General features: G+C 44.7%; 1 protein-coding gene across 1 annotated transcript in view; it reads left to right on the top strand.

Moving 5' to 3' along the window:
- Positions 1-17,064, top strand: part of ARHGAP31 (Rho GTPase activating protein 31) — a 95,445-nt gene extending 78,381 nt beyond the window's left edge. The window contains exons 7-12 of the mRNA XM_081197852.1: positions 1,073-1,271; positions 3,644-3,768; positions 4,769-4,828; positions 6,201-6,821; positions 8,306-8,595; positions 11,969-17,064. Of these exons, the coding sequence (XP_081053978.1) occupies positions 1,073-1,271; positions 3,644-3,768; positions 4,769-4,828; positions 6,201-6,821; positions 8,306-8,595; positions 11,969-14,401 (3,728 nt within the window). The 3' untranslated portion in view covers positions 14,402-17,064. The remainder of the gene's footprint in view (positions 1-1,072; positions 1,272-3,643; positions 3,769-4,768; positions 4,829-6,200; positions 6,822-8,305; positions 8,596-11,968) is intronic.
- The last annotated feature ends 6,150 nt before the right edge of the window (positions 17,065-23,214 follow it).

Raw genomic sequence — 23,214 nt, 5'->3', positions numbered from 1 at the left:
AGGTGGAGACGCTCCTTCAGGTATACTGGACCGAGGCCGTTTAGGGCTTTAAAGGTCAGCACCAACACTTTGAATTGTGCTCGGAAACGTACTGGGAGCCAATTAAATAAGAAAAGTGTAAAAAGCGATTAAAAAGCAAGTCTACATATAAAAAGAGTTGTATTTAGTTGCAATGCAGATGCAGACTGGGAGAAAGAGCTCCCCTTAGAAGACTCGTTGAAAGAGGAAAGTCTTCGATAGGCACCAAAAAGGCAACAGAGATGACACCCATCTAATATGTAACATATTACATAGTGTGGTGGCCCCCAAAGGAGAGGTGCCACCATACTAACAGTTGCCTTGAGTAGCAAATTAAAATGGCTTTTGTGTGATGGCCCTAATAGCATCTAAACAGACCCTAAGTATACTGTAGTTGTTGTTTTAAATTTATAGCCCATCGTTAAATTTATAGGCCTTGGCAACCTTGGCTTGGTACAGTCTGCTGTTTTCCTCCTAATTCCAACTGGTCTTTGTTCCCTTATGTGTTGCTTGTTTCCACCCTTTATTTTTTACTGTAGGGGTGGGAAGCCTCCCCAACATATGCCTATGGCCACACTGACCACTGGCATGTGCCCCTGCCGCCACCCCCAGAAGCATCTGAAAAATGCTAACAAGAGTTGTCATTTCTCAAATAGGAGAAGAGGCAGCAATTTTCAGAACAAATCCTCTGAAGTGATTGGGAGGGGAGGAGAAAGTTAATTCATCTCAAAGGTCGGAGCTGGAGCTGAGCTGTCCTAAAGTTCAGTTCAGCAGGGATCTTCAGGCCTCGTATTTAGAAGATACGTGCCAAAGCACTATGGGGCCTGGCTCATGACCAGGGACCTGCTGGGGTGGAAAGCAGAGGCAATGGATTAGATTGCTATGTAAGAGGAGAATTTAACCAACAAGCACACTCCCAAAAGATGTTTTCACTGGAAGGGTTCAATCAGAAAAGAAAACGCTTGAGGGGCCCACTGAGGACCTTCCGTTCTCCTGCTCTGCTACCCTCAAACCAGGCTGGGCTCTGCAATTTCCTATCCCTGTCGCTTTCCAGAGAACAAGCCCATTATGAAGAGCTTGACGCTGCCCTCCACCTCTCTGCCGATGAAGCTGGTGAGTCTGGAAGAAGCACAGGCCCGGAGCCTGTCTGCCTGCCATCCTGCCCGCAAGGAGCGGAGGGAGAACAGTTTGCCAGAAATCGTTCCAGTCACAGGCTCCTTCTTCCACACCGTCCTCGACCTACCTGACAGCAAGTAAGTGGCTCCATCTCTCCGTTATCTGAAAGCTGGACTCAAAAGGTGGACTAGGCTTCCCCTTGTCACGTGAACATGGGGAGCAGAGACCAGAGCCTCTTCTAGCCAAGCAGTGCTCCCCGTGATCCTCCGTGGCCCTTCCCGTTGTTTTCCATTCTTTGTTGCTTATCGGTGGAGACTTGGGGCATTATGGATGCAAAGCATGTGTGTCACTACTGAGCTATGGCTCCCCACCAGTGTAAATGTCTCTTACTAGTCAGGAAAAAAAGAGACGAATATAGGCTTGTTTTGGAGAAATGGCTTTTCCCACTTTCCTTCATTTACAAGTTTTGATCAACGTGAGCTGAATGGCAATCGGTTCTTGAGACGTCTGTCGTAAGAGAGCCACCTGCTGGTGACCTGCCCCAATGACACATGCCGCGTCCATCTCTGCCTCTCTGCCCCCCCCTTTTCTTACCGTACCTCACAATTATTCTTGTATGTGAAGGGCAGCTGAGAGGCCAACTTCTCATTCCGGGAGCACAATTAGGAGACTCTTGCAAGATGGCAGAAGTGCTAACGTGAGCCTTATGTCATCCGGCCTCCGTAGAGTTGTCAGCGCTGCTTTCAAGTTAGTTAAATTACTGTGCCTAGGGTATTCAATCAAATCTGTGGTGTGCAATAACTTACATCCACTGCATAACAACATCTTTGTAAGACTATCGCAGGAAACTTATTAATCCAAAGAAGCATTAGCTTGAATGAGAGGCTGTGATGAATTTAGTCCTGAGAGGCCTGAGGTCATTTCACCTTATTTTGTGTGATACATTTCTATCCCGCCTTTCCTGCAAGTTGCTCAAGGTGGCAAACATGGTTCTCCCTCTCTCCAGTTTATCCTCACAATAACCCCGTGAGGTAGTATAGGCTGAGAGAAAGTGACTGGCCCTGAATTGAGGAGACCGGTTGCCCCATGGGAAGGAAAAAAGAGAGTGAGGCAGGCAGAGAAAACATAAGGGCCTGCTCCAGTCAGACTCTCCTTCCTCCCACACGGCCAGCTATGCATTGTACAGTGGTACCTCAGGTTACAGACGCTTCAGGTTACAGACTCCGCTAACCCAGAAATAGTACCTCAGGTTAAGAACTTTGCTTCAGCATGAGAACAGAAATCATGCAGCGGCGGCAGCGGGAGGCCCCATTAGCTAAAGCGGTACCTCAGGTTAAGAATGGACCTTCAGAAAGAATTAAATTCTTAACCTGAGGTACCACTGTATATCGAAACAGAATTGTAGAGTTGGAAGGGACCCCGAGGGTCATCTATTCCAATGCCCTGCAAGGCCAGAATCTCAAGTATCCATGGCAGAGGCCACCCAATCTCTGCTTAAAAACCTCCAGTGAAGGAAAGTCTTTCCCACTGTGAATGTTAATAGTCGGTATGTTGTAGAACATTTTAGCAACTTCACATACATTATCATAGAAATCCTTATGGAACGTCTTGGCAACTTGTGAATAGGCATTTAAGGAGGTTCTGGTTTCTCTTCCAGCCCGTACTCTTTGCATGCAGCTGTGTTTCTGTGCCACAGCAATTTGGCATCAGACAAAAACGACACTATTCCACTCGCTGTCCACTGTGCCAAAATTCTACATAATTTGTTGCATTATCATTACCTCATTCAGCACCACTCATTTCAGTGCAAAGGAAACACAGGGCAAATGGGGGACAGGAGAAAGTCACCAACAACGTATCGTTTGCAAACTACAATTGATTTTTGTTCCAGACATGGAATGAATAAGTGAACGCCAGCAATTCCTGCTCCTGTTTTTGTAAGAATTCTCCAATATATCTGCTGGTGACCCAGCAAACTGAATGCAGCCCATCAGCAATGTGTACTGTGTGCACGGCTCCTGCAGGCAGCAAAAACAGGAGGGTTATTGAGAGTTCCTATGTGCCACTACTCAAAACTGATAGGCTGCCTTATGACAAACAGCCCTGCTGTGTCAACTCCAAAAGTTAGAAAAACCTGAATCCTGGAACCAGAATAAAATATGCTGCCCTGAGCAATTTTGGAGGAAGGTGCAGGGTGTAAATCTAATAAAGAATAATAATAGATATAATATGCAAATGTGTGTGAGAGAGACATTCTTGATGCCCTGATGTAATATTAAAGCTTGAATATTTAAAGGCTGCTGATGCCTATTTCTGATTGAAAACGATGAGGCCAGTTGGGCTCTACTCTTCCCTATATAAGACATTGAATATATATATAGAGAGAGAGAGAGAGCAAAGGTTTGCATGTTTGAATGCAATAAATAAAAAATGGAATGGAGGCAGCTGCAAGACAAACACATTGAGCCTACTTGCTTTTCATAGAAATCATACTAAATTTCTCTTCCAGGAGAAAGTTATCCACAAAATCCAAGAAGTGGAAGTCAATATTCAACCTGGGCCGGTCTGGATCAGAAGCCAAGACCAAACTGAGTCGAAATGGGAGTGTGTTTGTCCGAGGACAGAAGCTCTCTGGTAAGGATTGTTTGTGGCCCACTCTGGGGGGACTTGTCTTTCCTCCATTAGCTCAGCCTTGCCTCTCCTTCTTTGTGTAGTACAGAAATGTTCCACCACATTGCAAGGGGGCATTCATACTAATAAAGCTAGAAGGATTTCAGAGATGGCATGAAAGACTTTTGAAGGGAGCAGAGGGGAGATCGCATATTTAACCTCATGCGTCATACGGAGTATCACTTCAGTGGGACAATGAGAGGCAGTCATAGCAAAAGACTCTGAATACGCCCCATTATAGTACTGGGGTGAACATGCATCTCTTCAACCAGCTACATGCAAACAGCTAGAGGGGTCAAATATTTGTGCCAGAGCTCTGTTACTAGGAATATGTATCTGCCAGTCATTTTAGCAAGGATTGGTCCCAAAATATACTGGGAAAGGTTGGTGGAGTCTGCACTTTGTATTGATTTGTGCTCCTGATTAGAGATCTACTTACGGGGAAATTAACATCTCATTAAAGCTATACTAGGTCCCCTACATTGTCCCTTGAGATGAAATAGCAAAGAGACACAACTGATATTATCTGCATGTTTGCAGTTGCAGATATGTGTCTTCAGTAAACAAAATGTGTCCAAACAGAGGCTGCCAAACTCTTTGAATGGCGAACTATGCACAATTATGCAAGTTTGAGAATTAGTGGTTTGGAAAAACCCTATTAAAAAATCACTTGTATTTGGGCAGATAAACATGCCAAACATGTAATGCCCCCTTTCTGCAAGGTAGGAAAATAACTGTGGAAATAATAGGAAAGAGTTCATACTTCCCTAGTCTGACATTCTTAGCTTCAAATCACAGATGAAGCTGCTCTGAGTTTTCCCTGGAGAATAAACCCTTTTCTACATTGCGGCTGCACTTGGAAAAGTTAGTTTCCATGTAATTGCACTGTATTCTGGAGTTACACTTCAATCTCCCCAAAACCCAGAGCACTAAATTAACTGTGTTATAACCTTTCTTTCTGCAGAAAAAGTCACCATTCGGCCAGCTAAAAGCATGGACTCTTTGTGTTCACTTCCAGTAGAAGGTGAGATTTTGTTGGCATGCACGTGAGAGGTTGTTACAGCTGCCTTTGTGGGTTTTTTTAAATGTATATGTTTGTTCACAATAATAGGTTTGTTTATTTAATATCCCAAGAGTTTTGCATGCTCTTGTGTGTATGCGAATGTGTTTCTGTTCACAGAATCAGAGGCTTGGAAGGCCACCAAAAGACAGCCAGTCCAATCCCAGCCAAAGACAATGTGGGACCAACCCCTTGCCTCCCCTCCTGCTCGCCACCCAACCAGCTTGCAGCAATTAAAAAGCAACACATTTGTATAATAAAAATACAAGAAAGCGGGACAGAACACAATTCCAAAAAATCTTCTGCAATCTAACATGCCGGGGCAAATAGGAAGGCGCTAAATTGTTTGCCATGCCAGCGCTAGATGAGCCTAGAGGGAGGGCATTCCAAAAACGGGGCACCAACACAGAAAAGGCCCTCTTTTCTGTAGAAGTGTAGTGTAAAGGGACCCCTGACCGTTAAGTCCAGTCGCGGACGACTCTGGGATTTCGGTGCTCATCTTGCTTTACTGGCCGAGGGAGCCGGTTTACAGCTTCTGGGTCATGTGGCCAGCATGACTAAGCTGCTTCTGGCAAACCAGAGCAGTGTACGGAAATGCCGTTTACCTTCCTGCCAGAGCAGTACCTATTTATCTACTTGCACTTTGATGTGCTTTCAAACTGCTAGGTTGGCAGGAGCAGGGACCGAGCAACGGGAGCTCACCCCGTCGCGGGGATTCCAACCACCAACCTTCTGATCGGCAAGCCCTAGGCTCTGTGGTTTTAGACCACAGCGCCACATGCATCCCATAGAAGTGTAGTGTACCTGTACTAAAAAGGGAACTATGAGCAAGGCCTCTTCAAAAGGTCTTAAGGCATGGGCAGGCTGCCATGGGAAGAAGCACTCCCTGGGGTATTTAAGTCCTATGCCATTTAGGGCTTTTAAAGGTAGTTACCAGCACCTTAACTCGGGCTTGGAAATAAAGAGTCAATGCAGATCTTTCAAAATAGGTATCCCCTCAATCAAAACCAGGGTCTCTGGGCTGTACTACCCAGAAGTAAAATTCCTCCCTCTTCTAAATAATGGAAGGTCCTTTCCTACCATGGGCAACTGGCCATTGGCCATCGTAGGAAAGGGAATGTTGGTCTTGATACCCCTTTGATCTGTTCTGGCTGGGGCCGTATTTTCTCAGTCACTATAAACTTGGGAAACTTTTCATAACCTTTGAAACATTTGAAGAAGCACCCAGAAAAACTCTATCTGACTGATGGCTTTGCCCTGTCTTCCCCAGATGTGCTTGGAATAAGAGGGTACCTTTGGCAATACTCTTTGGCTTTGCTCTCTCTCCCTTCTGCAGGAGATGGTGAGAAGGGCCACTTCAAGCGCACCGTCGTGGCTGGAGGGTTCTTCGTTCCAGTGATGAAACCACGGACAGGGGGCCCAAGCAGCTCATCGGACCTCAGCAAACAGGAGAGCGAATGGGATCCAAAGGGTGCTGTGAAAGGAGCAGAAGGAGGTTTGGAGGATGGTGGGCAGAACGATGCCGCCCGCTCTACTCATGTCAGACCACTTCCTGAGCAACTGAAAGTGTTCCGTGCCATAGAAGACCCGGAGAACGAGCAAACGTCCCCAAAGATGTGCCGTATGTTCTACACTTCCAATGATGGGACGGCTAAATCGGGGTTCCACGGGACCCTCTTCCCCCTGGAAGCCTCCCCTCGCCACCAACGCAAAGCCCTGAACATTTCAGAGCCCTTTGCTGTGTCGGTGCCCCTTCGGGTGTCTGCAGTCATCAGTATCAACAGCACCCCTTGCCGCATGCCCGCTAAAGAGAAGCCCGCCTTCTCGAGCCTACAGGAATCTTCTTTCTTGGGGTTGGACAGCACCGCTTCCACAATCCCAGAAGCAGACAGCCACACCAAGCCAGAGCATACCACCGTCAAGGAAGAAAAGAAGCCCGAGTCCAAAGCAGTAGAAGGTAAGCTTATTTGAAGGCTGCAGCAATTTGAGCAGAGAACTTGGTCCTGGAAAGGAACAGCTGGATGCAACTGAAGGAGCGTCTCCATCCCCATTGTTCAGCCCGGACACTGAGGTCCAGCTCCGAGGGCCTTCTGGCAGTTCTCTCCCTGCAAGAAGTGAGGTTGCAGGGAACCAGTCAGAGGGCCTTCTCGGTAGTGGCGTCTGCCCTGTGGAACGCCCTCCCAGCAGATGTCAAGGAAATAAACAACTATCCAACTTTTAGAAGACATCTGAAGGCAACCCTGTTTCGGGAAGTTTTTAATGTTTGATGTTCTGTTGTGCTTTTAATATTCTGTTGGGAGCTGCCCAGAGTAGCTGGGGAAACCCAGCCAGATGTGCAGGGTATTAATAATAACAATAACAATAGCAATATATTATTATTATTTATTCCCACATAGTCATTAAAGGACTTTGAAAGAATCACTCCCAAAAGCATACTAAGAGAAATGGTTAAACATACTGATACATCACAATGTCTGAAATAAGGATGGAGCTATGTAGAGGCATTGACTTGCTTCATGGTTTCCCCACGTCATGATTTTTGCTGGTGCCTGCTCTTGTGATTTGCTGCCCCCTGTAGGAGGCAGGGGAGAGCTTAGCTAGCAGAGTTAACAGGAGCTGCAGGAATTGAGAGAAGCACTGGTTGGCTTCACAATTTTTCCCACATTGTGATTTTTGCATCGCATGTGTACGCACGCACGCACACACCATGATTAAGTGATATATTCCCAGGTCAAAAATTATGAAATTGATATCGCAATATGGACTTCAAACTTGGTTTGGATGATATATTGATACATTGCCCAGCCCTAGTGCTTACAGACTGTGTTGTGCAGCACCCACACAATGTTGGCATCAAATGTCAGCCCATATTCCCACCCCCACCACACTTAATTCAGATTCTCCCTTTCCAGGGGAAATCCAATAAGGAAAACGGAGCCATTTGCAGTGACCCCCCAAGCAGCTTGCAAATTAAGCCCCTGTCTGGAAGAGCCCGTGCTATGAATGTACAGATGTCTCTTGTGGAACACATCACTGAACAGAACACTCAGTTCAAAAGAGGTGCAATAGACCCAACCCACTTATTTAGGAACACTCACCCATTGAAATTAATGAGATTTATTTCTGAATAGACATAAGTGTTCTTAAGCCCATTGAAATCATGGATAGCTCTCATGTAGGCATGTGGCTGCCTTGGCTATTGCAAAATTTTATTTGCATAAATCTCTTTTTCTTTTTTTAGTCTATTTTGAACTTATTAACTTATTGCAGTAAAAATAAAGAAAAGAGAGGGAAAGTCAATGTGGAGCTATTGAGAGAAGCCCATGCTGAAAGCTCAGGCCACCTTGTGACCATTTTCACCTTTTACTTACACCATTTCTGGGTCCACCCCCCCCCATCCCAATGAAGTTTTTAAAGCTCATCTTTTTGCTTCTGATACAGATTCTATTACTGAAGAACCAACAATAGCCAACAAGCTGGAGTCCACAAATGACTCTCAGTCAACAATGAAAACTTGGGAGGCAAAGAGCAATGACAGCAGCTGCAGCCAAGATCCAGAAGATAAGCAGTCACTGGAACCGAAGCAGCAAGTCAAGATCCCAACAAGCCAGCCACAGGCAGGCCAAGCAAGCCAGGACCAACCAGAGATGAAGGACAAGCCAGAGCAAGGCTGTTGGACACAGGAAGAGACAAGGGATAAAGTGGAGAACACCTCGTTTTTAAAGGAGCAGGTAAGAAGAAGGTGTTGAAACTAGGGGTGGGACAGTTTTCAGTTTCAGTTTCCCATTTTTCTACTCTTAATTTCAGCTCCTGACATTTCACATCCATTTGTGGCAGGAGATTAAGTCCTCCCCAAAATTCACCAGCATTTTAATGCACATTTCATATCCTTTTGTGGCGGGGGGGGGGGTTAAGTCCTCCTGAAAATTCATTGTATTTTAATGCACATTTCTCTCATTTTTAATAGGATTTTGCCAGTTATATGCACATATTTGCAGGCAATTTCCCCTGATATGTGTATCTTTGTGCCCTCTTAGTATACAGTGGTACCTCTGGTTATGAACGCTTCTGGTTAAACACGCTTCGGGTTACGAGCTCCACTAACCCTGAAGTAGCTGCTCCTGGTTGCGCGCCAGAGCCACCATTAGCGAAAGTGTGCCTCAGGATAAGAACGGTTTCAGCTTAAGATCGGACCTCCGGAACGAATTAACCAGAGGTACCACTGCACACATTTTAGATAGACATTTTGTTGGAGGATAAAATGTACAAAATTTGTACAGTGCAAGATTCAGAGAACTGCGAATTTCAAAGGAAAGCTGTGTTTTGGCTCACATATTTTTGTGGGAAATGTAAATTAGATAGACTTGCCTTAAAATGCAAGCTAAACCAAAATCCCCTCCCTCTCCCCTTGCTGAAGCCCACCCCAGCCCCTCCAGCTGGTGGCGCAGCAATAAAACTGCCTGTACATTCGCAAAGCTAAGCAGGATCTGATATGGTTGCAAATTGGATGGGGAACTGCGTGTTTGAGATTCCTGCCTTGCAGGGACTAGATGACCCTCGGAGTCCCATCCAACTCTATGATTGCATGGTCATCTGAATTGGTTGGGAAATGTCTCACCACTTTGCTAAGAAACTTGTTTTCTCTGCAACTCCCATTGGCAATACCTTCTTTTTTGCATTGTACCACCTTCCACCAAGTGCCTGTCAACTTTATAGTTCATTGCTTTGCATGTACCCCTTACTAAGCAGTCCCAGACCTGTCTCCTTTCAGTTAAAAGCCTCTATAAGCCTCCTTGGCTTAAAGTCTTCCTCCAGAGCTCCCTGTTACAATAGCTTTGCTTATCTGATACTGCCTCCACTCTTTGGATTGCTGTATTGTCCCCAGATGTGGCTTAAAGTCCCATTGAGAAAAACCTCTGGCTGAACCAAGCAGGTCTGGGTCTGGCCAGTGCTTAGAAACTGTTAGCTCACTTGGTAGAGCATGAGACTCTTAATCTCAGGGTTGTGGGTTTGAGCCCCACATTGGGTAAAAAACAAATTCCTGCATTGCAGGGGATTGGACAAGATGGTCCCTTCCAACTCAACAATTCTATGATTTTGCGAGTGCCACTTTTGAGTTCCATGGTGGAAGAAAGGGAGGCTATAAATGGAATTAATCCATTTGTCAATAATTGTGTCTTTAGGTTTTGTGCTTCCAGCAGATCATTTTATTATTATTTGGGAACCAATGCATGTTAATTATCCAGATTAGTCAACAATGCATGCTAACTGTCAGGTGGTTCACACTGCCCTAGCCTGATGTTTCTCTGGAAACTGCTGCCTAATTCTGAAGTTGGACAGGTTTGGGGAGCCTGCACACATTTGGAAGTTAAGGAAAGAACTCTCAATCAAAAAAGATCAATTGAATATGATTGGACAAACCGTGCAAACTCAAACAGAGTCTAACAGTGGTCCAAAAACAATAACTTACAATGAAAAGTCTAATTATGTGCCAATACTGTCTGACTCCGACTAATATTAGGGTCAGCCCTGTCAGGATTTGTGTTGGAGTCATGGCCTGACATAAAAGACTACATGCTTTCTGTCCATCCTAGGGATCGTTAGGAAAGTAATAGAAAACAAAACTGCTGATATCATAATGCCATTCTACAAATCTACGATACAACTGTGCTTTGGGTGCTGTGTGCACATCTGGTCACCTCACATCAAAAAGGTTATTGTGGATTTGAAAAAGTTTCAAAAATGGGCAACCAAAATGATCCATCCACTCCCTTATGAGGACAGGTTGCAGGGTTTGGGACTTTTTAGTTTAGAAAAGAGGCAGGTGAAAGGTTTTTAACATGTTAAACATGTGACTATGGTGCAATTCTCCCAAGTTGCAGAAAAAGGTAGACCAGGATCAGTATATATGCATTTTGGAGGCTGTGGTGCCTTTTGAAGTAATTTTGGGGGAAATGATTTCAGGGGTGTGTGGGTTGCAAAACTAATTCCTACCTCTCCAGAGCTCCCCAACACGTCTTGTGTTTTTAACATTTGGTTTCAAATAGAGCAGCATAGACAAATAATTAAGATTTCTACCGTCAGTGGGCATGAACTTCAATTTGTCTGTATTTACTTAATGTGACGTTTGATTCGCCATGTTTTTGTTTTTTAAATAGAAAAGGGTAATTCAAAGCCTGAAGGAAATTTGTTTTTCTTTCAGCATGGTACATGCTTTAACTGCTGTGCTGCTGTAAATTGCATTTGAAAATCCGTATGTTAAAGAATGTCTAGTTTTAACGAGATGGTGTGTGTTCAGGGCCAGCCCTACCATTGGGCGACAGATGCTAGGGATGTGGAATGGTGTTGAAAATCAGTGCTGTGTATGCCACACAGCCTACCCTGCACTCCTTAAGCTAGCTTGCTTCCATTAGGTGCTATAGAAGATGCTGCCCTATCCAGCATGTTGAAGTAAGATCCAACTGCCAGTCCAGTCAGCTTCTGTACACAGAACAGGCACAAGATGGGCACCATCTTGTTTTTCACCTCAGGCAGCAAAATGTCTTGTGCTGGTCTTGCATGCATGATTTAGTCAGGTAGGTAGGTTTTGTACAATGATTAAAAACAACAGAACTGTACCACAGTGACAACCATAATAAGCTTAAGAGACAACCAGCATTAAATGAAAATACCTTAAGGAGCACAGAACCACATCAAATAATTACATTAAAACCACCAACCACGTCACAGGGACATAAAACCAGATCTTAAAAGACCTGGGAAAACAGAAAAGTCTTACGTTGGTGCCAAAAAGCCAACAATGTGAAAGCCAGGTGAGTTTCCCAGGGAGGGCAGTTCTATAGCCAATGCTGTCACTAAACAGACTTCATCTGAGCTCCATCTTGAGGGGCACATGAAGAAGGATTTCTCTAGTTTACATGTATATGTGTGTGTAAATATTTGTGTGCTTCTGTATGTGCATGTGCTCATATGTCTAGATTAACTTATTTATTACACAGAATGCAGCATGTAGGAAAGAATGTGATTGTTTGTGAAGAAAGGGAGAGCAAATTGCCAAGAGAGAGCTTTTCTGATAATGCTGGTTTTATTTTTATTTTTGTTCAGGTTCATGGCAGTCATTCCAGTGCCTCAATGGTACCTCTGTGGCCAGAAATTCAACAAGAGCTGAAAATTGTTGAATCTGAAGAGGAGCTGCCACTTGCCCTGGAGACAGGCCAGCAACAGCGAGACCTTAAACCCAGTGCTTCATTGATTTCATCCTTGGAAGCAAACAATTTGCCATGCAGTTCTGGGCTGCCTGTGACGCCACCCGAAGAAGAAAGCATGGTGAGAAATCCACCAGTCGCACCTCACATTTATTCGTTTAGTGCTCCCTCCAAAAGATCAAAGGACTCACCTGTTTGTGATTCTAAACTATCCCCAAAACAAGATGGTGCTTCTTCCGCTTCATTAAAACTGGAAAATATCCCTTGTGGGAAACCTTGTCCAAAGGACTGTTTAGAAACAGAGGACATCAGGTGTGTCCATCCATCTCAGCCCAACGATTGGAAACTTCCATCAGATCCACAAGAAAACATGGCTCTTTTGAGAGATGAGTCTTCGTTTGCTGAAGAAAAGCGTCTAGACCAACCAGAGTGGGAAAGTAGTGAATGGCTTCTTCACAGGGAGAAGGAAGGTGCTGCTGTGACCCAGGCAGCAAAAAATGATCAAGTGCTTTTAGAGAGCCGAGGCCTACAGAGTTCAGTTGCCTTAAGTGGAGTTGGAGCCCACCAGCTCAAGGAATGTAAACTGAAGAATCGGGCTCGAGACTCTCTTGACCACCAAGAGGAAGATACATGGGTGGACCATGTTCAGAGCTTAGAGTTGGTGGAGCCGTGGGAAGAGCACCAGTGGGTCACCAGCCCACTCCACTCCCCTACCTCCAAGGACATCCAAGGAAAGGCGCTTCACGAGTTTCAGCCACTGAATCAAGGAGGGACCAGGAGCCATTTCAAGAAGCCATGTTTCAATCGTAGCTTTTCCTTAGACAGTAAAGACTTTGTGAAGAGGCACCGGGCTATCCAGCTGCCTTTTGAGAGCGCAGATGTGGAGCATCTTTGTGCTGACATCCGACTAGGGGTCAAGCAACCCTCACAAACAGAGTGGAGAGAAAGTGACGGAGGAGAAGCCTGGCTGAATTGTCCAGAGGAGCTTTCTAAGCCAGATGAGACAAGCAGGAGACTTCTGAGCCACGAAGCAGGCTTTGCAGCCAGAGAACTGTCATCCGGCCATGACAGGGTCTACCCTGTTGCTCACAAAAAGTCAGGTGAGAAGGAAGCATACAAGGACAAAGAAGACCAGGGCTTTTCAAAGCCAAAGTCTCCTTTGCCACAATATAATACTGAGAACAGTTCCTTGAGTTTAAACAGCCCAGAAAAGGATGTACCAAGTATTCAACAGGCTGATAGTCCTGGAAACTCTGCCACAAAAGATCTATGTTCTGTCAAGGAGTCACAGACTGGTAAAGGTGAAGACATCCCACGAAAAGGGAGGCCAAGGCCTTCTTCTCTCAATTTGGATTCCGTCCTACCTGCAACCAACCTTTTTAATTTTGAGAGTCTTTCTGTGCCCACCCCACCCAGGCACTTTCTGTGTGGGCAAAAAGAAGTTAAGACGAGTGACTCTGTGCCATCACTCCCTGTGACCTGTCCGAGCAAAACCAAAGCTGACCTTTGGGGTTCTCACTTTGACCCCCAAGACGTAGACCTAGACTACATCATGATGGCTCATGCTACCACTGGTCGCCGCAACTCTGCTCCAGTGAGTGTCTCGGCAGTGAGAACCTCTTTCATGGTTAAGATGTGCCAGGCTAGAGCTGTGCCGGTTATACCACCTAAGATTCAATACACACAGGTCCCGCAGCCCCTGCAGACACAGAACCCCAACTGCAGGACGCCAGAGAATAAAGAAACAGAAGCCAATGTAGATCAACGCAAGTCAACTGAAAATGCTCAGGGTCAGCTGCAACCTCCAAAGAGTCCACCAGTGGAAAGGAAGGGGAAGGAAAATAATAATGCAGCCTTTATAGATTCAACGGCAAGTAGAAAGGCAGAACCATCCTTTGCCAATCATAATTCCACGCAGGATGCACCAGTTTTTCGTCGGAAACGTAGCTCTGAAGGGGAATCTACAGGGGACAATCCCCAGTCCTCAAAAATGGAGAGGTCTTCAGGGGTTTCTAAGCCTTCTTATAGATCTAGACCAGGAAGACCTCAGAGTCTTATACTATTTAGTCCTCCCTTTCCCATCATGGACCATCCTTCCTCCTCTGCAGACTCCAGAGTGTTGCTTTCTCCCATAAGAAGCCCCCTACAGACCCCTTCTCCAAGCCCCATTTCCAGTGATTTGTCAGGGACAGCTTCAGAGGGGGTCACACTTCGGAACAAGATGACCATTCCAAAGAATGGCCAGAGACTAGAGACTTCCACAAGCTGCTTCTACCAACCCCAGAGGAGGTCTGTGATTCTGGATGGTAGAAGCGGGAGACAGATAGAATAAGTCCCATTCCCTTCACCTCTCTTCCCTGGTGGATGAGATGGGGTGGTCACACGGAGAACTATGATTATTGTTAAACCCATACTACTCAAAAAGTACTTCCTTTTTCATTTCCAACAATCCCTTATTTTACTGATTGTCACTTTGATGATTGATAGAATGTTTAGTTGATTTGACCTTGAGTCCACCTTGGCAAAAGGTGTGCCAATGAAAGCAAAATTATGTGGAAAGAAAATAAGAGATCAATCCTTGTTATGTTAGCCAAAGCTACCCCCTCCAGACCCTTTCTCGTCTTTTCAGCTTTCCAGCAACAGAGAACAATCACAAGAATCATCTCAGCAACTAATGCTCCGTTCCTCACCGTGTTCCTGAAATGGCTTCCTTGTTGATCTTGATTTGTCGTATTCCTGGGGGTTCCAGTCCACATCTGTATTAAAAGCTTATAGGCTTTCCCTTCCCTTTGTACTTGTTTATGCACAGACTTACTGTACTGAGGGTTATGTTCTCAATGGGCACTCAGCTAAGTGGTTTAAGAGGAATGGTGATGCATTTGAGCTAAAGCTTTCTTCAATAGGCTGCCATTGCCATTAAGCACCTGTTTGTGTCTACAGTCCTATTCCCCTAGCACCTGTTTCTTCATAATTTTTGATAATTTAGAGCTAACTGCAGAGTTCTTATATTAATTGTCTACCAGGATTTGTACAAATAGCCATGTAAGCTACCTGCTGGCACACAGCGATTGGCAGAGTTAGCGACCCAGTAGCTGGGACAGTCCCACCATTGTGCTGACTCTATTGACCCTATCCAAAAAGCACTGCATTTCCCCCCTCCTGCTAGTCTTTCTGCAGTATCAGGCACAGGTCTTGGTAGCTGCTGAAGCAAGGGATGGACAGAGCAGTCACAATAAGCTGCAACCTAACTGCATTTCTTGTATTTTCATAGTGTGCTGCTCTTTATTTGAAGACATCACAGCGTGGTTTTTCTTCTCTCTTTCAAGAAGTGTTGCTGCTGCTTGCTCAAAATAAGCTTGTTCTTTAAGCTGCCACTCAGTCTGCATAATCAGGACTGTAGGTGGCGAGAAACAGTTGTAGGATCTGATTAACGAAGAAATCCCCATGCTAATTTGCAATTGTGAGTCACTAAGTTGGAACTGGGAGCCTTGAAAGCATCTGAAAGCTGGGCGAATTAAAAATGTTACATTTTGTTTTCTCATAGATCAGTGCCCAGGTCACAACATTGCATTTTCGAGTTGCATTTTCCCAGGGTGCATTGGGGTTGGATCTGTGACTTGGCTACAGGCAGTCAAAATGTAGATAAGCTATGTTGTAGTGAATGTTGGCATGCAAAATGGAAGTGGCAGCATGATGGAGGAGCCTTGCTTGTATTAGAGAGCGGCACTTTGTGCCAAGATTCTGTAGTGACAGGGACGTGCATGAATTTCTACTGTGATGCATGTGCTTCTTCCTAGAATTTCCAACCCTTATGGTGAAGAACTGAATTTCACAATGGCTGCTTCATGAAACACAATGGGTACCTCTTCTCTGAGGCTCCAGAGATCTAGATGTCCTTGGGGGGGTACCCCAACTTTGCCTTGCAATAAAAACTTTGTGGGAGCATTTGAAAGATTATGGTAAGAGTAGATTTGAGCACCGTCAGTCCCAGAGCTTTGTTTGCCTGTTTCTAAAGAAGGAAAGGTCCAAGCTGCCTTTCCTTTTTGCTTATTTTTATTAAAATGAAAATAGTCTTCTTGGCTTGACCATAAAGAAACTCAGCTAAACAATTACTAGGTATTGTGGCTTTTTAGATTGATCCACAAGGTAACTCAAGTTTGTTTGTGCATAGAGCAAAAATGAGGGGGCATCTGCTAGGGGTTTTGTATCCTCCAGTTTGGCTGGGCCACACTATGCTGCTTATAAGATCTGAGAAAGAGGGTGAAGAAGAGATGGAATAGTTTGGTTTTTGTTCCTGTTGTTTCTTGCAGCTTAAGTAGTATCATGAGGTTGTGCTCTTTGGTAGAAATAAGGAAGGATCAGTGTAGGAGTGAAACAGGTGGTCTGAACAGAGGGAATTAGGTTAGTTTATCATTCCACTATCTGAATAGTGGGAAGAGTTCACTGGTTCAAATTGTGGCAGAAGAGTTACTTATCTAAATGAGAAGGGAGGTAGTGCAAAACTCATCTGGTTGGAAGGCATCATCCCTTCGTCTAATCCAAAGGTAGCCAGCATTGTACCCTCCTTATGTTGTTGGACTCAACTCCCATCATCCCTGGTTATTGGCCATGCTGACAGCGGCTGATGGGAGTTGTAGTCCATTAACACCTGCAGTGCACCACCTTGGTTTCCCCTTGGTTTAAATGAAACCCAGGACTTGCGTAAAACCTAGAGCACTGACTGTTTTGCCAAGAGCAGAGAAGTTTCCCAAAGCAGTGTTTCTGTATGTTAAAATGCTTTTGAGTATTTCGGTTAAGAAAATGCAGAAGGGTCTGAGCAGCTTCCCACCGACCAATCCCCCCTCCCCTGCCCCACAAAAGTTGCAACCAAAAGTTATAGCTAGCTTTATCCTCTCTTCAGAGTTTTGAAATAGCTGTATTGATTAATATTGTGCTAAATTTATATATAAACAGAACTTATATAAATATATTAAAGTGTAATTAAAAACTAAGAAATTGTCTCTGAGCAGCATTCGTTACACCTGCGAATCTTGGGTGGATCCAATGTACAGAAATGACTTTTTTCGTTGAAAACTCCTTATGTGCAAGTTTTCCAAAACTTTTCTAAAGAAGGCAAGCAATGGGATCAGAAGACCAGCATTTCAATCCCCCTCTCTCTCTGCTCATCCCTTCTCCTGCATTGCCCTTAATAGCAGTTTGAGCCTACCAAGCAGCTGAGCAGTAACTGAAGTTTATCACCTATTGAATCAATCATCTATCATGTATTGAAGTTTATCATCAGCAGTTGTATCCTGGTCTGCACACCAACATTTCCCCCTCCCAGTGGTTCTGTGCAATGAAATGAGAGCACATTTTTCTTAATGGTAGGAAAGTGTTACAATCCACCAAAAAGCTGCAGCATAGGTTTTGCTGCCATTTCTTGCCAAGTTCAGTACTCGAAAATGAATATTTATTGATGGCTCAACACTGCAACACATTTGATGGTTCAGGGTCTTCCTTGCCTTTAGAGCTCTATAGGAACACAGAAAGCTGCTTCATAACAAGTTAAACTATATATCCATCCAGTTTAGTATTGTTTACTCTTGCCTGGCAGCAGTTTTCTAGGATCCCAGGTTTCACATCACTGCCTTCCTAATATTTGAACACACACACACACACACACACACACACGAGATGGAGTGAGGAGGGGTAAACTCAAGAGATAAATACATATCTTTATTCCAGGAAAAAGGTGCTCAAACCTATGGCTTATCCACACTTCCTCTTTTCCCCCTGCTTTTCCCTGGGGGGGGGGGGGCTGCTCTTTAGTGCTCAACCAGAGCAAACAGCAAATTAGGTTTATTTGGATTAACATTTGCTCTGATTTAGCACTAAAGAGTGGGTTTTCTCTGGGAAAGGAATAGGGCAAGGGGAAAACTGGTCTGACCCATGTTTTCTAGGCACAGGATAAGCAGAAGTATATAGTTCCTCCTATATCCATTAAATTCAATGTAGGGAGGAGGAAAGAGAGAGAGAGAAAGAGAGAGTCCATCACAGTGCGATGAGGTCTGGAACATGCATGAATGTGTTGTGTTTTCATTGGTAGCCCTGGTGGGTATTGTTTTCATGGTTCATTGTTGTTCCTGTAGGCTATCTGTTTCAGCGCTTTTATTGCTTTGGAGTTTTGCTAAGTCTCAACCATGAGATTAAACTGGAGGTTTTTTTTTTAATTAAAAACAACAACATATGAAATGTGTCCTTGTGGTGTTTGAAGATTACTTATTTGTTGCAATCTCAGTGAACGCAAAGAACTGCTTCTGTTGAGGTCTCTATTATTTCAGTAGCTAGCCCAAAGCACCATGGGATTTGGAACTGATCCATCAGTAGTTATATAATACAAGAAAACTGACTCCAGATGTTCAGGAACCCACCTTTCTTTTGGGGGGGGCAGCGACAAGGTTTGCATGTGCTTGGAATTTGTAAATAAAATAAATGGGTCTGAATCAATTATCATCTCCCTAGAAATAAACGTGTGTGTGTGTGTGTGTGTGTGTGTGTGTGTGTGTGTGTGTTGCACCTTAGGAAACGTAACATTCCAGAAATGCAGCTCCACTTCATTAGGGGGTTTGGAAGAAGTCATTTGTCTATGCAAAGTTAGGCAAGGAAGCACCTCCCCCCTCAGCCATTTCACTTTTCCTATATTCACCCAACCAAATATATGTGGCACCATCAGAAAACTTTTTCAGAATGAGGGCAATGCTGCATGTTCTCTCTGAATGTGAGAAGAAGAGTACTTTGGAACAGAGTTATTAGCCCTCAACAGTGAACAGAATGCTTGGCCACAGAGATGCATTGCGGTTCATTTGTTCAGACAGACCTGTGGGCAGGAGTCCGAGAAGGGAAAGTCACTTAGTCTGTGTGGCAATTCTGCGGTCCTTTACGGACTGAGGCTCCTTGTGGTACCCTGGCTCCTTCTGTATAGTCCCCTGAAGGAAAATTAACAGCATGTCATTCGTCACTGTTTCCACAGCAACCTGAATAAATCGAATGCTACATTCTGTGGTAGCTGATCCTCACACCTTTACACAAAGCATCCATCTTGACTGCTGTCACACCAGCTTTTGAATAGGAGTGATTTAGTGCTCTCTAATCTCTTTTTCGGAAACTCCCTGTTACTTTTCTGAAAACAAATGCATTCATTGGTGTCTTGCTTGTGTGCTTAGATGCAGCGCTGCCACGGGGGTGGGGGTGGGTGGGGAGAGTGTAATTCTGCAAAGGCTATTGCCCTGGATTTTGGATGGAAATGCCAGAACTCTGGGACTACACTTGGAGGGTTGTTTTATTCTCCAGCTCCTTCCTGAAATCTTGCCAGCACTGGATTTAAAGTTGGCTGGCCTGCTCTTGTACTCTTGTCAGGTGTAGGACACTGTTAAAGTTCCAAAATTTGAAATGGGCCAGGGCTTCTGTATCAGGGGTGTTAAACCTGTAGCCCTCCAGATGTGGTTGGATTCCCACTGCCATCATCCCTGCCCTTTGGCGATACTGACTGGGGTTGATGGGAGTTGTAGTCCAACAATGTATGGAGAGTCATGCATAGGCTATCAACACCTCCTTTCCTGGGTCCATACAAGGGGAAATGCCACAAATGCATTGGTGAAAGAGGTTAAACCAGCCAATGTTCTTCCTTCTTATGCAAGTAATCCTCTCTCTTCTGCTTGGAAATCCTGACATGAGACACAAAGCAAACAGATGCAGGGTTTTGTAGCGTGTCTACCATTTTCCTGCTCAAAATAGCACCTCATGTTTACAGTAGCTCCAGGTGCAAAAGAAAGAGCCTGACAAGATGACAAGATGTAGGAGATAAATGTGCTGGCTTTGCCGTTGCTATTATATCAGCTGTCATATGGTTCAGGGCAAAAGCTTCAGCACATTCTAAGTTGCAATTTGATTTGATTAGGAAGAAATTAAGTTGAAAGTTTCAGGTATGGAATTCGTAAAGCAAAAATGGAAACAACAGCTAGGAAGTCACAGCTGGACCTATATATACTAGAACTGATGTGAAAAACAGAACTCAGCCTTGGCTTTTCGGTCCCTAATGCTTAGCCACAATAGTTACGCTAATTTTCTCCGATAGAATCTCAGTGACGCTGACAAACCAAGGGACTGCAACACATTCTCTTGGCTTTAGCAAATCTCTGATCCAGAAGTATTTAATTCTGTCCATAGGAAAAGACCTTAGAACTTCAAAGAAAATACAGCAGCTTCTTAAGAATAAACCATGGGATTAAAGGCAGGGGCAGGGGGGATAAACTAACATAGCCTGAATAAGGAGCCGTTTCTGAAAGGCAAAGCTTAAGCGAGCAAACAAAAAGCAGATGCTGAATTCATTCTGAAATATCCAGAGAACCTGAAAAGAAGGCTCTTTTTTAAAAAAAAAGAATTAAAAGCATATACAGCATTCAAGGTTCAGTGTATCTCATTACTGTTGCCTGAGGCAACTGCATTTCTTAGGAATTTTGCAATGAGAAAAATGCTCACAATTGAGCCCTTATGTTTTTCAACGTGTCCTAGAGTGCCCGCAGCTTCAACCAGGTACCTGAGCCTCTGTTACAGGCTGCCCAGCCCCTTCCAGTCTTTCTACAAGCCTTCATGCCCCACTCAGAAACCTAGCCTAGCATCGTCCAACCAGTTTCCTGGCGGTTGAGAAAGATGCTTCAGATCAGAGATTCTGCAAAGGATTTTCTCCACAGAACACATAGCGCATATTTCAGAGGGGCTTTGCTTAATTGTTACAGAAGATAAGACTTCTGAGTGGGGATTGAGCTTACCGGGAAATTTGGGGTCCAGCTTTGCCTCAATGGATCAGCTGCTACTGCTGCAAAATTCATTTGCGAAATGTCCTGGATGTAAGTCATGATGAACTAGGAGTCTGGGATTCTCTAATACCCTCAGGTGCTGGTGGAGCAAAGGTGAGGATGTTGTGAGAGCCCCAGTTCAAATGCTTGTGAGCAAGGCTGAAGCAAGCACAGCCATGTTTGCAGCTTGATCCATGAAAGACTTAATTGGCAAGGAAGAAATGATGCTTCTGAAGGGAGTGCATAACACAGGGATAGAAAGTATACTGTGCCCAGGTTTAGTCTCCAGAATCTCCAGGTAAAGGAAGGTTAGGGATCTGGTGCCCGCCACTTGTTCCTGGCCTTTCAGTCCTATCATCCTTAGCCATTGGCAATGGTGACTAGGGCTGATGGCAGTTGGAGCAGAACATCTGGGATGTTACAGGTTCTGACCCCATCCACAAGCAAGAGAGGAATCCCAGCTGATTTCCCAGTGGTGAAGTGTCAAGTCAAGGGACACATGCAGACACAGACTAGTACTTGAAAGCAAGAAATGATTTTGTTTTTATTCAGGCAAGTAACAGTATAGGCTCAGCAGCAGACAAAGAGTTCAGAAAAGCCAATTCAGGAGGGCAGGAAGTTCCAAACTGGATGGAAGCACCAAAAATGTCCCAACCCCTCCCACCAAACAATTAAAGACGTGGCATGGCGAGCTCACCCGCGAGACTCTCTCGCCTTGTGGGAATATCATGATTGTAAGTAAGTTCTGCATTGGGGTGGGTGGTTCTGCTCCCATCTGCTCCCATCTGCAAATGTAGCACCCAGTTCTAGGCAACAAGATTGCACCTTTCCGCTCAGTCTCCCATTCAGTTGCTGCCTCTGCCTTCTGTTCAGCCTCCTCCAGCTGATCAAACCCTCCCTAGCCTTCACTGAGATTCTTCTCTCCACAGGGAGGTTGGGGGAAGGAACCAGGATCCCTGATACCCCTTCCAAAGAGACTGTTGGGTTGGAAAGTGGAGAACCCCATCCTTCAACCCCAGTTCCAACAATTCAGCCCCCCACTCTCTGTTTCTTCCTCCACAGTTCGAGCCTGCCGACTCACACCTGATATTGACAGTCTACTGCGAGAACAGGATGCTGAACGAGAAGGGCCTTTAGTCTCATCCAGTAAATCTCATCTTCTTAATGAAAAGATCTGATGTCCTGGATGACCTGTTCAGAAATGCTTCTGTGGTGGAAAGCATGGCATTATAACCAATAGAGTTTGGTGAGCATGTTGGAGTGATTATGTCAGGAACCTGTTACTAGGGTGAACCGGCGAGCTACAGTTTCTTTCGGCTTATCATTTCCCCAGTACTAAGTTCAGTTTTGCACATTTTCACATTAGATTGCTCTCTCCCCCACATAGAGCATCATGAACATTCAGCATTTCAGTGTGAAATTTCTTCCAATATACACATTTTTGCAAAGCAAGTTTCTCTAACACAATGCATTTTATATGCTATTTTCACCAACACCCTCATCTTTATGCACCCGTTATCGCAATATATTCATTTAAAAAAACATATTTTTTCTTTGGAGACCCATACGGCAAAATTCAGAGAAGTGTGCATGGTGTTTCAGAAAGTTTGTATTAGGCTTGGTTTTGAATGTGAGCTGAATCAAACTTTTCCCTTATTCATACCTGTGGCTCTCCAGATGTTGCTGGACTGCATCATCCTTGACTATTGGCCATGATGGCTGGGGCTGTTGGGTGTTGGAGTCCAACAACATCTGGAGAACTACAGGTTCCCCTCACCCTTAGGCTAAAACAGGGTTCCCCAAACTTGTTTTTGGACTAAAACTCCCATCATCTCTAGCTAGCAGGACCAGTGGCCAGGGATGATGGGGATTGTAGTCCAAAAACAACTGGAGACTCAAGTTTTGGAAACCCTGGTTTAAAGGCACATGATGCCACAATTTTGCTAAAGCTAAGGCGATCTAGAGCTGCAGATCACCAAATAAAGGCTAGCTGATGCCAAGCTGGTGTTCATAAAGGACACTGTAGTAGTCTGCTTCAAAACTATTGCTGTCTGCATACTGGAAGTCACATTGACTGATTCAGACCTGGCTTTTGTCTCAAAACAAGCACCACAGGTATGGCAGATTTGCCTTCCAGGAGGAACTTCGTGTATCCCGCATGAGCATGTTGATCTCCTTATTGCTTCTCCCTTTCCTTTTTCTGCAACTGTTCCTCTGACCTTTACCCACCCTGTGTTGGAATCTCCAACAGCCACAGTCAGCAGAGGAGTAGAAGCAGCTTACACGACAATAAAGACTGAAATGTGATAAC

The sequence above is a fragment of the Podarcis bocagei genome, assembly GCF_964188305.1.
Source record: "Podarcis bocagei genome assembly, chromosome: 6".
NCBI classification, from domain to species: domain Eukaryota; kingdom Metazoa; phylum Chordata; class Lepidosauria; order Squamata; family Lacertidae; genus Podarcis; species Podarcis bocagei.
The sequence above is the reverse complement of the archived record's forward strand: the minus strand, read 5'-3'. Positions and strand labels throughout refer to the sequence as shown.